The sequence below is a fragment of the Microcebus murinus genome, chromosome 3 (assembly GCF_040939455.1).
Source record: "Microcebus murinus isolate Inina chromosome 3, M.murinus_Inina_mat1.0, whole genome shotgun sequence".
NCBI lineage: Eukaryota > Metazoa > Chordata > Mammalia > Primates > Cheirogaleidae > Microcebus > Microcebus murinus.
Window position 1 is genome coordinate 19,724,480 of NC_134106.1, and position 14,706 is coordinate 19,739,185.

The 14,706-nt window shown below is 38.1% G+C and overlaps 1 protein-coding gene across 15 annotated transcripts in view; it reads left to right on the forward strand.

The window, feature by feature from the left end:
- The window catches only part of NCOA1 (nuclear receptor coactivator 1), a 245,320-nt gene extending 231,665 nt beyond the window's left edge, over positions 1 to 13,655 (forward strand). For 10 of the 15 annotated variants that reach the window (XM_012788105.3, XM_076000592.1, XM_012788103.3 and 7 more), the window contains 3 exons: positions 2,657 to 2,840; positions 6,665 to 6,754; positions 11,360 to 13,655. In XM_012788105.3, the coding sequence (XP_012643559.3) occupies positions 2,657 to 2,840; positions 6,665 to 6,754; positions 11,360 to 11,530 (445 nt within the window). In that variant the 3' untranslated portion in view covers positions 11,531 to 13,655. Of the gene's footprint in view, positions 1 to 2,656; positions 2,841 to 6,664; positions 6,755 to 11,217; positions 11,275 to 11,359 lie in introns of all 15 variants that reach the window. The other 5 variants (XM_076000596.1, XM_076000597.1, XM_012788113.3 and 2 more) reach the window with 5 other exon arrangements.
- The last annotated feature ends 1,051 nt before the right edge of the window (positions 13,656 to 14,706 follow it).

Sequence of the window (14,706 nt, forward strand, 5' to 3'; positions counted from 1 at the left end):
CTCATACCCACACACACCCTTGGTTGTATTGCCCACTTTTGCCACTGTATATGCCTATCCCTATGTTTATTACTTCCAGATTTAAATCTCCACTCTGATAGTCCCCTTAACACCAAACTGTATCTCCAGCTGCCCAATTGACATCTTCTCATGGAAGTCTAGTAGACATCTCAAGCTTAACATGACAAAAGCTCAAGTGATATTTTCCGCCAAACCTCCCCTCCTACTTTTTCCCCATCTCAGTAAATGACAACTCAGTTTTACAGTGTTCAGAAGAAAAACTTCTTCTCTTTCTCTCACATTCCACATCAAATATATCAGCAAACCCTGTCAGCTTCTTAGCAACTCTTCCTTCTTACCTATTCCACTTCTACCCCTTAGCACAAGCCACCACCATCTTCCTAGGCCATTGCAGGAGCCTCCCGTCTCCCCGCTTCCACCCTTGCTCCACTGTCGCTTAGTCTCTACAGGGTACCCAGAAAGCTGCTTTTAAAACATAAGGCATTATGTCCTTTACTCACAGCTCTCCAATAGCCCCCCAGGTACCCAAAATACAAAATAGGGCCCATAAAGCCCCATATATATCATCTTGCTCCTAGATACCTCCATGACCTCATCTGCTATTCTCATCACTCACTCTGCCACATTGGCTGCTTTTTATCCTTCTGTTCCTCCAGTGTGCCAAGTACATTGCAAACTCAGGGCTTTTGCATTTTTTAATCCCTCTGTTGAAATGTTGTTCCCTCAGTAGCCACATGGTTTGTCTCTCACACTTCGAGGCTCTCCTTAAATGTCTTCTTATTAGATGTAGACTTGTGTCACGGGACAGTCCCATTGCTTATTAGCATTTTAAAGACTGAGAAGTCCTGTTTAACCTTTATTTCTCTGGCTTGTTTGGCCATGGACTCCTTCCTGCTTGTTAATACCTATAATATCTGAGGAACCCACTGTGGGCCAGAATCTTCTTCCTCTTTTGCCCAAGGATTTAGTGACTACCAAATACTGATGCTACCCTAAGAAAACTGTGATAACTGCCACGAGCCAGACAGGAAAGCAGAATGAGGGAGAGGGCCTGTGAGTACTGGACTTAAGGTGCCAGTGAACCCAGCTGTCTTTCCAGGACCCGGGACAGTGATTGAGGCTGCAGAAGGACTTGGTCATCTTCCTGTGATGCAAGAACCTAAAATGGAACTATTGGCAGGAGAAGTTTGAAAGAACTTAAGCTACTATACATTCCCAAATATAAATTTAAAAGGAAATTAAGCCCTAAACTTTTTTTCGTGAAGTATGACATCATTGCAGTCCTTGAAGTTTCCGCATACATTCACTTATGCAGCCTTGCTCCTCCACTGTGGTGATTTATGTATCAGTTGACAAATGAGCATTGTCTAAGGCAGAAATGTTCTCATTAGAAAATGAGCATAGATTAATAGGGGTTTTTTTTCTCACCTTGAGATGTGGGAACACTGTGCCACAAGCATACACACTATGCAAACATTAACAGTCCACAGATGCATTATTGACCATTTCCTAGACATATTTTCTGTAGGCATTTGTGTTTTATAATTACTTGGGGGGGTGGGAATTTGCTACCTGTCTTAGACATGATGAATAGGCTGTTTCTTGGCCTGTTAATTTCAGTATGATTACCTTAATCTATTGGAAGCTATAAATGTCAGTACATCCTACTTACTACCTCAGTACTAGCAAAGAATGAATAAACAATGATGGAGAAAATAATTTTTAAAATCAGATTACCTAGAATTAACATTAAAATAGGTGGAATTTTGCCAGCAATTTATTGTTAACAGTTGATGTATAATCATAAAATATTTGGTGTTTTGTAGAACCTATGAAAGACAAAACACACACCATTTTCCTTTAGATGTGTATATCTGTATCACTGAGAATTTTCAGGGTTCACATACAAAGTTTCAAGGTAAATTTGCTTGGAGTTTATTTCATACTATTCTATTTACTAATAAACTGATTTCACATTTGAGCTCTTTGGTAAAATAACAGTCCAGAACTTGGCCATGAAGAAGGAAGTCAGTAAAACAAGCCCTCTGGAAAACATAACTGCCTTGTATTTTGCTTCCTAAAAAGGACATAAAGTTATCTATGTTGAGGCCTGAGAAGACCTTTGATGTCTTTAAGAAGATTAAATTTGCCAAATGAAACATTTGGTTATATACATCTGGTTTCCTCTTAGTTTATAGCATATTGAAAGCAGCCAGAAGCTAAAACCTTGAGAAGTGACAGCAAGCTGTAGGACATTGAATAAAGGCTTTCAAATTATAATGTGTACAAATAGTTAGAAATGTACCTTTCTGTAACAACCCCCAGAAAATATGATTCAATAGGGCTCAAGTAAAGCCTAGGAGTTTTCAATTGTCGGTGAGTCTCACGGAATTCTCTTGTAGATGATCTCTGGACTACATTTCAAAAAAACATTGGCATAGCTACCAGAGTTCAAAATATATCTGAATTATATTCAATCCTTATATATTGTAAAAAGATACAGTCTTACATGTAAATTAAGGAGGTAAAATATTTTATTTGGAATTCTATCTAATAATTTACAATCAGGGTCCAGTCACATCATCCCCATGTTCATGATCAGTGGATGTAATCTGGATTGTTTTTGAGTTAACAGTGTGTTCAGTCAAGCTGTCCAGAACCAGCCCGCACCTGCGCAGCCAGGAGTGTACAACAATATGAGCATCACCGTGTCCATGGCAGGTGGAAACACAAATGTTCAGAACATGAACCCAATGATGGGCCAGATGCAGATGAGCTCTTTGCAGATGCCAGGAATGAACACTGTGTGCCCTGAGCAGGTAAGTGGCACAACTCACATGCTTGCTGTACCCATACCATACTATACCACAGTTCATTATTCCAGGGAAAATTATGTATGTTGGCAGTTACTCATAGAAATAACCACACTTCTTTATTCTTTCCCACCATCTTTTGATAATTACTGGCCCTTAAGATAGACAGTAGAAATTTTTGACAGACTTTGTAAATAAGGTTTTAGTCTTAGGAGATTTTTGGTGGTGTAGATTTATTATAAAATGGTACGTGTAGTACATTGGCTTGGAATACCCCTTTATATTCTGAACACATTTCTTTGACTCTACCTTTTAATGCAACAAGCATTTTTTCAATACTTACTATGTACAAAGATAGCCTTGTGTGGCATTTGTTTTAACAAGTTGGAGAGATACAACATGAACTAAGGTTCAGTTAAATAATATGACAAAACCATGTAAGAGATGGACCACACATACTTATGTCAGATGAGGAGTATGTACAATTGACTACTGAGGGTTTAAGAGAAAGAGGGCTTGGTCAAGAAAGGCATCATGGAGAAGTGGCTTAAAGGAAGAGAAAAAGTTTGATTATTACAGAATGACCTAGGCAGAATTAGAGGTTGAAAATATGATGAATGTTAAGGAGATATTTATATTAAATTTAGAGCAGAATTTATGTGGTAAGCTTTTTGCATATTTTACATGTTATCCAAGTGTTTTAAGTTTGTCCTGGAGCCTCCTGCAGATTTTTAGGAGAGAATGGCTAAATTCAAAGTGATATTTAAGAAGATCATTGGAGTAACTCCCTAGAGTTACTATTCTTACTCAATCAGCAACCACAGAGTAGACTGTGATGACTAGACTATTACCATGCAGCCATAATTTATAGCAAGTTATTAAAATGTACAAACCCTGGTTACTTTTTGTATAGACTTCTTTTTGATGTGAATTTTTTTTTAAAAAAATCACCTATTTCCCTCCTTAGTAAGCCTAAGAAGGGTAGTAGGGGAAAAAAAAAAACTTAAATGATCTGTATCTTATAGCAAAGCAAAAGAACTAAATAGGATTGTTTCTTGTTACCTTGTTATTAAGTTATTAAAATTATTTACTACCTCCATTAGATTAAAACAAAATAATTTAAAAAATGAATTAGGTAAAAATATTATATTTAAAATGAGTTTCTTACATAGTTAGGTCTTGCATTTTTAATCAACTCAACAATCTGTCATTTAATTGTTGTGGTTAGTCCATTTACATTTAACGTGGTTATTGATATAGTTGTATTTAAATATCTCATTTGTCTTTGTCCCATCTTTTGTGTTTGTTTAATTGAATATTCTTATTCATTTTATCTCCTTTGCTGGATTATCAGCTATATTTAACTGTTATTTTAGTGGTTGCTGAAGAGTTCATGGTATATATCTTTCACTTATCACAGTCTATCTTCAGGTGATATTATTTCACCTCATGTATTATATAAGAACCTCACAACAGTATATTTATATTTCTCCCTTCCTGTGCTATTATTGTCATAAATATTATGTCTATATATGTTAATATTTCCCCACAGTATATTGTTATTATTTTTACTTTAAACAGTCAGTCATATTTTTTTAAATGTGAATAAGATGTTTTTTATATATTTATCCATGTAGTTACCACTTCCAGTTTTCTTCTGTGTAGTTCCAAATTTCCATCTGGTATTATTTTCCTTCTGCCTGAAGGTCTTCCTTTAAAATTTTTTATAGTGAAGATCTGCTGTAATAATTCTTTTAGCTTTTGTATGCCTGAAAATGTCTTTGTTTCACCTTCATCTTTAAAAGTTCTTTCCACTGAATACTAGGTTGGCAGTTTTAGCTTTCAGTACTTTAAAGATGTTGCTCCACTGCAATATGTCTGATCAAATATCTGCTATAATTTTGTCTGTATTCCTTTACACATGATTGGTATTTTTCCCCTCTCTGGCTGATTTTAAGATTTTTCTCTTAACTAATATTTTTAAGCAATTTGGTTATTATATGCTTTGGTGTAGTTTTCTTCATGTTTCTTGTTCTTAGGTTCATTGAGCTTCTTGATTCATGGGTGTATAAATTTCGTCAAATTTGGGAAAATGTTAATCATTATTTCTTCAAATATTTTTTCTGTTACCACTACCTGCCCCCAGTCAGAGACTCCAGTGACAGGTATAGTAGGCCACTTGAAGTTGTCTCAGAGTTCACTGAGTCTCTGGGTTTTGGGGGGTTTTTTGGGGGAGGGGAGTAGGATAGGGTTCTGTTATTTTTTTCTCTGTGTTTTTCATTTTAAATAGTTTCTATTGTTATGTCCTTAGGTTCACTAATTTTTTCATTTGCAATACCTAATCTGTTCATTTTATCTAGCAGTTTAATTATCTAAAAGTTATATTTGGATCCTTTTTAATATCTTCCATATCTTCAGCACATCTTCCATATCTGTTCAGTCTTTCCTCTTCTTGAACATATGGAATACGGTTATTATAATAACTATTTTAATTTCATTACCTATCATTTCCATCATCTGCATCATTTTGGGGTTGATTTCAATTGATTGGCTTTCCTTTTCATTAGGGGTCATATTTTTCTGCCTCTTTGCATGCCTGGTAATTTTTTATTGAATGCCAAACATGGATTTTACATGGTTAGATTTCTTGAAAACAGTTTGCTCCTTTCAAGACTTGCTTTTTTTGTTTGATGGGACCAAAGCAGTATTTAATGTAGGGCTAATTTTACCTTACTATCAAGGTAAAGTCATTCTAGTATGCTTCCTAATACTACGTGAATTATGATGTTTTTCTTTCTCTTTGGTGAGATCGGGACCTATTCTCAGGCCTCTGTTTGTCTTTGGGAATTTTTCCATGTCATCTCTTCAGGTGATTCGTTCCCCTGCATTTATAAACTGATCAGTACTGAGCTACAGACTTGAAGTCCTCTGCAGATCCCCAGAGCTTTTACTCTGGCCAGCTCTCCTCTGATATTCCACCCTTTGTATTACAGCTGTATCTTTTTTTTTTTTTTTTTTTTTTTTTATTTCGGCATATTATGGGGCTACAGATTTTAAGGTTTCAATAAATGCCCTTCCCCCCCCCCACAAGTCTGAGTCTCCAGCATGGCCATCCCTCAGATGGTGCGCATATCACTCGTTATGTATGTATATGCCCTCCCCCCCTCCCCAATACCCTATTACTGTAGTACCTATGTGTCCACTTAGGTGCAACTGTATCTTCTTAACTCAGGCATCCTACCAGGCTCTGTCTTGGTTCCCTGTCTTCATGCTGCAGCCTGGACATACCCTCCAGGCAGTAGGGTGGGCAGTTGCTACAGTAGGGACTCCTGAATTGTATCCCAACTCTTAAAGATCAGTGTCCTTCATTGCCTTTGTCCAATGTCCCGAGTGCCTTTGTTTTGCATATTTTGTCCAGTTTTTTTCGTCGATTCCAGCAGGAAGGTAAGTCTGATCAAAGTGGAGTCTATTGCTAATTAAGTTGTATGTGTGTGAGAGAGAATTAACTTTTTATTAGAGTATCATAAGAATATACCAGAAAGTATACAACCTAATGAATTTTTACAAACTGGACACACTCAAAAAACTGTGGTCACCAGCACCCCCGCGATTCCCCTTATATTCCCTTACACACTCTTCAATCCCACAAGGGAAACATTACTATCCTGACTTCTAACAACACAGTAAATTGCTAAGCTTTTATTTTTGCTGTCCTCCTATTACTTTTCTCCATTGAGATTATTTTTCAGCAAGATTGTTTTTCATTGAAGAATTTGGTCTTAAACTTAAACAACTAGCTGATAATTTAGTCTTGTATTTATCTTTAATAGATAAATGATCCAGCACTGAGACACACAGGCCTCTACTGCAACCAGCTCTCATCTACTGACCTTCTCAAAACAGAAGCAGATGGAACCCAGGTCAGTAAGAAAATTCTAAGCCCAGAGCTGTCAGAGGTACTCTAGATACACAGAGGATGTTGTGTAGCATTGTTAAGAGCCTGACCTTGGGAGTCAGACCTGGGTGTGAGTCCTGGCTCTACTCTTCCTAGCTATTTCATCCTGGGCAAGTTAGAGAACTTTCTCAAGCTGCTGTATAACCACACAACTAAGATACCTGCTTATAGGATTGTCAAGAGGGTTAAATGAGATAAGCTTTCAGAAGGTTAATTCAATGCTTAGATAGGATAAAAGGATCACAAATGGTGGCAACTAATTGTTATTTTATAAATAAACACAGTGCTAAAATTCATCTGTCATCGTAGTACCTCAAAAGATCTCAGTAAGTTTAGATAAAACAGAGTGCCTGCGGTGTGCTCTGCCTCCTTAGAGGTATATGTGGCCACTTTCCTATTTTAGCCTACTTTAGAAATTTTAGAGGAAGGTTTTAATTCTCTTTGGTAACTATGAGTTTAGTCTTTCTGTAATTTTTTTTTTAAAATATAGGCATTATGCTACAGATAGAGATAGGAAAAGACATAAGATATGTTCCTTGCCCTTTAGGTGAACTGTGGGGAGAACTGAGGAAAGGAAGTTTCATTTGTGAAATGCTTATGATTTACCAGTCCCTGTGCTAGGTACTGTGTGCTTTGTCTCTTTTAAGCCTCACTGCAACGCTATGAAGGAGGTGTAGTAGTCCTTTTCCTCACAGATGAAGAAACTACACCATTCACAACACTGGAAGAGGAAGAGCTAAGGTTCAAACCCAGGTCTTTCTAACACCAAAGCCGATGCTGCTTCTGCCATACCACTTAGGGCATGTTGAAAGATAAAATATATAGACCTATGCACATAAATTGTCACATAACCAAAAAGAAGGCAAACTATCCAATTTACATTACAAGTAATAAGAGCCATAAACGTCCAAAGAAAGGAGAAATTGCTGAGATGGTCAGAAGAGCATTTACACAAGGGACTGAACTGGGCCTTGAAGGACAGTTGTCAAAGTGAAGTGAAGGAGAAAGGTACGGTAGTTGTCAGAGGCTGATGCAAGGGTGGATTGGAAGTTAGAAGACACAAAGAGAGGGAAATAATAATATCTTAAATATCTTAGCATTGTCCTAGGAAACCAAATCTGATTTGGTTTGTAATAAATATTCATAGGAATTGAAATTGGTAAAGTAGATTGGGGCAAATTTCAGGGACCCTGAATGCTAAACTAAGGGATTTGGATTCACTTCTACAGATGAAGAGTCCTCCCTAAGGGGAACAATGGTAAAAGTACTAGTTTAGGCTTCATCTTGGGATGGAGGAGATGAAGGAAGGCACACTGGACAACTAGCTCAGGAGGAGCAAGATCAGTTAGGAGGCTCTGTCTATAGTCTGAGCATTAGAAAGTAGGATTTGTGTCCTGTGAGGGTAAAGAGAAGGCATTTTGAGATGGGAGAAATGAAAAATCTTCATTCACTAAGTTTTCAAAAGTCTCACATCCACAGAGACAGGTACTGGGCAGCTCACCAAATTAGTTTAATCAAAACAACTACATTTTAGAGTTCTGGAGCCCTGGGACAGTATTTGAATTGAAGTAAAAACTATACTGGCAAATCTTCAGAGGTTGGACTCAGCTCTTACACCATTCTTCTCACCTGGCAAATCTAAAGCTTTGTGTCACACGTTACCTATCTAGGAAGGTGTGGCACAATATATGAAGTCCTTTGAGGTCTGGTCTGAGGTACCCCCTGTTAAGTAACTGTTCAAATGGCTGAAATGTGCTTTAGAGTTTGCTTTAGTCTTTTCAATTTTTTTTTTAATTTCCAAAATAGACTATCTTTTAAAAAGTATTCTTTTGAAAGAAACAGAATTCTCTCTAGTTTTGTTTTGGTGTTTTGTTTTGTTTTTCAGAATATTACAGGGGTACAGACACTTTGGTCACATATATTGCCTTTGTACCACCTGAGTCAGAGCTACAAGCATGCCCATGCCCTAGCTAGTTTGTTTTATCATGCCTTTTTCAAGATTTTTGTTTTTAAGTATTTTTAGACAAAAACACTTTATGCCCTGTCCCAATATTTCATATGTAGAAACATGTAAATATGAAATTTTTGTTTTTTAAGAGACAGAGTGTCACCATGTCACCCAGGCTGAAGTACAGTGCAATCAGAGCTCATTTCAACTTTGAACACCTGGCCTCAAGCAATCCTCCTGCCTCAGTCTCCCAAGTAGTTGGGACTACAGGCACATGCCACCATGCCCAGCTAATTTTTAAAAAATTTTTGTAGAGATGAGGTCTCACCATTGCCCAGGCTGGCCATGATCTCCTGGCCTCAGGCGAACCCCCTGCCTTGGCCTCACAAAGTGCTAGGATTACAGGTGTGAGCTACTGCCCCTGGCCTGAAATTTTATATGTTGATTTTATTTTTATTTTTTGAGACAGAGTCTCACTTTATTGCCCAGGCTAGAGTGAGTGCCCTGGCATCAGCCTAGCTCACAGCAACCTCAAACTCCTGCGCTCAAGCAATCCTCCTGCCTCAGCCTCCCAAGTAGCTGGGACTACAGGCATGCGCCACCATGCCCGGCTAATTTTTTCTATATTTATATTAGTTGGCCAATTAATTTCTTTCTATTTATAGTAGAGACGTGGTCTTGCTCTTGTTCAGGCTGGTTTTGAATTCCTGACCTCGAGCAATCCACCCGCCTCGGCCTCCCAGAGTGCTAGGATTACAGGCGTGAGCCACCATGCCCTGCCTGTTGATTTTATTTTTTTAATAAATCAGTCCCTCAAAAGTATTATTGTTTGTGCAGACAGTATGTTTCAGTAGCACAATCTTCTTTCTGTTATAGCCTGTCATGGAATCTCTATTTGCTCCAGTGTTTTCATATTTACCAAACAGAAGCTGGGGAGTGCATTAGATAGAAATACAGAAACAGATGTATGGAGAGGAGAAGAAAAAGACAAGGAGAGCAGGACTGGCGTGCTAGGGGGCTGGCTGTACTGGGAGCTGCGATGGGGAGAAAGCAAGACAGAGGAGAGAACAGGAAGAGAACACAGAGAATAGAGAAGTGGGAAGAGGGCTGATAGGAGATTGTTGGCCAAGGGGGAGAGAGGAAGGTTCAGTGAAGCTCTGGAAGGAAAAGAGTCAGAATGAGAAATTATAGAGCATAACAGTAGGGGGAAGGCACAGAGGCAGCTAGAGAATAGACTCAGAGCCTTGGTGAGTTTTAGATACACAAGAAAGAGCCCAAAGAAAGCAATGACAAATGGGAGCCTTATACTCGGTGGGGAGAAGCAAAATTTGGGAAACTAGGGAAAGAGGAGGGTAAGAACAGTGCTGATCTTAACTAGAGATTTAATTCATCAGGCACTTAAAAAGTTCAACTTAGGGCTGTCTGCCTTCTCTGAGAAGGGAGTAAAGTAGAGATGTAAATGGATTAAGAGAATGAGACCAGGGGCTGGGCTGAAGTAGAAATTTTACGGTCTGGACATTTGACATTTGGCTAATGAGGGCTGATGGAAAACAACTTTTATTCGATTAGGACAGAAAAGTTTTCAGAAAAGCTGAGTGTAATTAGCATGAATTAGTGATAAATAATAAAAAAATTACATCACTAATCTAAAATACTTTATGAACCTATTAAATATAAGGCACACGTTTGCCAGAAGTTGGACACACTTAGTTCGATACACTTAGATGCCTTAAAAGACATCTCCATTCCTGGTCTGGAACATTCACAATGTGGTATTGGCCTTAATCAGTTCTACAAACAACTTTTTACTAAGTCTGATTGGTAAAGATTAACTTCTGGCTTTGTTTTTCCAATAGAATATGCTAGAATTATGCAACTTTAGACATTTTTAGGGAATAAGTATATTATTACTGAAAGTAGTTTTTACAAAAGGGAAAATTCACACTGTTCTCAGCTAGTACATTTACTGTTATTTTTAGCTCATGTGTTTAATGGATTGTCTATCAGGAAAAAAAGTCAAATATAAAATTGTTCTACCAATACTTTGCTATAATTCTAAAGCCAACATGTGAAGGAGCTATGTAAGAATATATTTAGATATTCCACAAATCTTTTGGACATTAACTTTAGATGCTGATGTCCTATTATTGAGTTGTGGTGGTTTTATTATGCTAATACTGGGTTAAAGCCCTTAATTTTTCAGTGACATCATAAAGATTTTTTTATCCTACTAAAGTCATCCATAGAATGGTTTTAAACCAGTTTTCCAAGTAGTATGTATTTTTTAAAATCCACCACTGGATACCCAGACTCCTGAAACTGGGCTTTTCCCAATCTTGGCAATATTAGCAGTGACACTTACTTTCAGTATTGATGGCAACCCTGTAGGAGGCGTGACCATTCCAATTTTGATTTTATTTTTAAAGTGTGAACTTTCCAGAACCCTGAGCAAAATGAGTGCAGCGATTTTCTTTTTGTAGGACAAGAAGACAGAAGAGTTCTTCTCTGTGGTGACTACAGACTAGAGGAATGCTCTAGTGAGTTTCCACTTCAAGTAGTACCCACTCATAAGCCGGGGGGGCAGACCCTTCTGTCTAAACACATCTTTTATTTGTGTTCCAGCAGGTGCAACAGGTTCAGGTGTTTGCTGACGTCCAGTGTACAGTGAATCTGGTAGGCGGGGACCCTTACCTGAACCAGCCTGGTCCACTGGGAACTCAAAAACCCACGTCAGGACCACAGACCCCCCAGGCCCAGCAGAAGAGCCTCCTTCAGCAGCTACTGACTGAATAACCACTTTTAAAGGAATGTGAAATTTAAATAAAAGACATACAGAGATATACAAATATATTATATATTTTTCTGAGATTTTTGATATCTCAATCTGCAGCCATTCTTCAGGTCGTAGCATTTGGAGCAAAAAAAAAAAAAAGGAGTTCACTTTTGTTGGGAGATTGAAAGATGTTTTTGTTTCTTTCTTTGTAAAGGCCTTGGATATTGAAAAATTACAAGGCAGAACAGTTGGACAATCTATTTCTTGAGCCAAATTTAATTATTCTTATTTTTATAATCAGTCATTGGCTTCTTATCTGGATGAAGGCTTCTGGAGGAGAACCAAAATGACAAGTTCCAAGAGGAAGATGAAGCTCCGCCTCTGCGGCTCAGTCCCGACCTTGCCCAGGAAGAAGGGCGCACGGGGCTTTGCCTGTGCCCGTCCACCAAAGGCTGTCACATGTCTCCAAATCAACAGCCCTCCCCTACCCGACCCCAGGCAACTTGTGTGTACAATCAGCTTCTTCTAGCAACTCTGTATCTGTTGGCTTCAAGAGAATATTTTGCCTCCACACATGTACCCCTTCTCCTTTTTTTAAAGATGGATTTAAACCAAGATGCCTCCAGGAAAGAGGATGAGATGAGTATATTCACAGAGGAATCCAAAAAATATATTTGGGGGAAAATGCAATAATTTTTGATGAGATGGGTAAAGGACAAGAAATGAGTTCTGTCAATTATTGTAGATATAATTTTCTGATTAAATCTGGGGAAAAAAGGGCAGCCTGTTCTTTCTGCTTTTATTGTATTAACAGCTGAGGTAGCTAAAGTTATTTAAAATAAAATTAAATTTATGATCCAAGTAGTTTATTTTTCCCTTTAAATCTCTCTGTAAATATATTTGATTTCTTGTAGAAATTGATTTCCTTCTGTTTAATTTTATGCTTTTATTATACTCTTGATTTTTCTAAATTTGTGTGTGAAATATAACATTGAATTGCAGTTACATATGGCTAGTATTATTTTGTTATTTTAATAACTGTGATGCCAAGTATGGATTTATTTTGGGTTCAAATCAAAATGCCACTGCCAGAAAGAGCTGTTCCAGCTGAGCTAGAGCACACTGCCCTAGAGTGTCCCTGGGATCATCTAATCAGAAGTGCACAGGCTACTTGTACAAAGAAAAATTAGTACTCAAAATCTTCGTTTTTTTAGATTGACTTTGGGAATTTGAATTTTCATCAGTGCAAATACAAATTTCTCTACCCTGCTCTGAGGCTAATTGGTACCATATTTTCCCTTTGTGTCTTGTCACTCTGCCACATCCCATCTCATCCTGGCCTCTGAGTCATGGACCCAGTGAACTGACTTTCTAGTTCTAGAAGTTCCACTGCAAGGCCAGGAAAGCTTGAGAAAGGTATTGTGGAAGAAGCAAAGGTAGACCCCCAGCACTCACCTTCGTCTGCATCCCTGGGCCTGTGAAGGATGACAGCGTCTGATGTTCTGCACCAGCTACCTCTGCTTCCATGGCAGAGAAAAGGCCATAAGAACTATCAGTGGAAGAAGAGCATGGACTCAGACTTCAAGGAAGAAGCCATTTTCCCAGGTCCTTCCTTCTGCATCTTACCACCGCTAGTTAACAGATAACTCCATTGAACAGCATCTGTTCAGAAACTATACTGAATAAAAAGATTGGTGGAAGGGCTCACGTGGGTAGCAACTATGAAACAGAAATAGGACACTCAGTTACAAACATTATCTCTTTTAGTTTTTCAGAAAATGCACCCCTGATTTCATTCATTTCCAGCTTGAAAGCCCAGCCATATTACTCTAGTCCCTACCAAACTGCGCTAGAAGGTCATTTCCATTTTGTTTGTGATATTTAGACGTGTAGACTTCAGGAAGTTCACCTTTAACTTCAGCATTCCAGATGAAGTTTTCTGACTCAATGCTTTTGCATAAGGAACTAGAAAAAAAAAAGTGGTAAGGAAAATTGGAGATGCTAACATCCTCCCCCATCCCAACTGCACCTTAAAATATGCATGTCACCTTCAAGGTTTTATAATTGCACTGTTTGTTTTATGTATGTACAGATTAAAATTATTGCTACATTTGAGAAAAAATAAAATTGCTTGCTTCTATGTAATTCCTGTCATTCCACAGGAAATTTACTTTTCCAGCTACTGAATAGAATTTGTTTAACAACCTCATGGGTTGCCTCTTCATTTACAGGGGAAAAAATGAAACCTACATTCTACAGAAATTGCCAAAGCCCCAAATGACTAACCAGTAATCAAAGGATAATAAAATAAAGGATCCCTGAAGCCAAAGATCCTTGAAGTCACCCAAATATGAGCCAGCCTGTTGAAATTTGAGAAGGTCAAAGCGAAATCATGATAGTGGGCCTTGAGGAAATTCTAACTTTGGCTGTTTATCTGATGATTAAATACCCTTGCCCTGCTGTCTCTTGTCCCTGGAGATCTAGTCCAGGCAGCACTCTACAAGATACCATATCTCTCTTGATTATTGGATCTTTTTTAATATACCAACATTTATTGTTATAGATGTTGAATCTTACTTGAGCAGGCTCCCTCAATGTGACAATGCATTTTGTAGAAGTTAGGCCCTGTTCCTTGTTTTTGTGTTTCTAAGGCAGCATGAATCCAGCAACACTTAGCTAAGTAGGGCCAGGGTAAGCGGAGGAAGCGAGTGTGATTCCAGAGGGCAGGGGAGGCTGTGTTTCCTGCACACATTCCTGCTTGTAAATATGTGCAGATTTGGTAGCTATTGTCAGAAATCATCTATGGAGGAACAAAACCTTTTTTTCACAGTTGGGATAAGGTAAAAAATGGTGCTGCTTTTAGATGAGGCTGAAAATTGATTTAAAGTTACCCTGAGGTAATTGGATTAAGTGGTACACAAGGAAAAACCAATAGAAACTATTAGGAAAAAGTGAGGTTGGAATAAAGAAACTTCACCTCCTTTATAGTTTTGTCTAAGCAAGGTTCCATTCTTAAAGATCTTAGAAATGGTTTCCTAATCCTTGACAAAGAAAAATAAAGGATAGTTGTCTGCTTACAAAGGCCATTGTGCACTTTCCTTGTGACATTAACTGCTTTTCCCAGAAGAGTGGATCCACCAGAATGAGGTGAATAGTTGAGAACAGGCTGGATCTGTGACCATTCCTGCACCTCTGA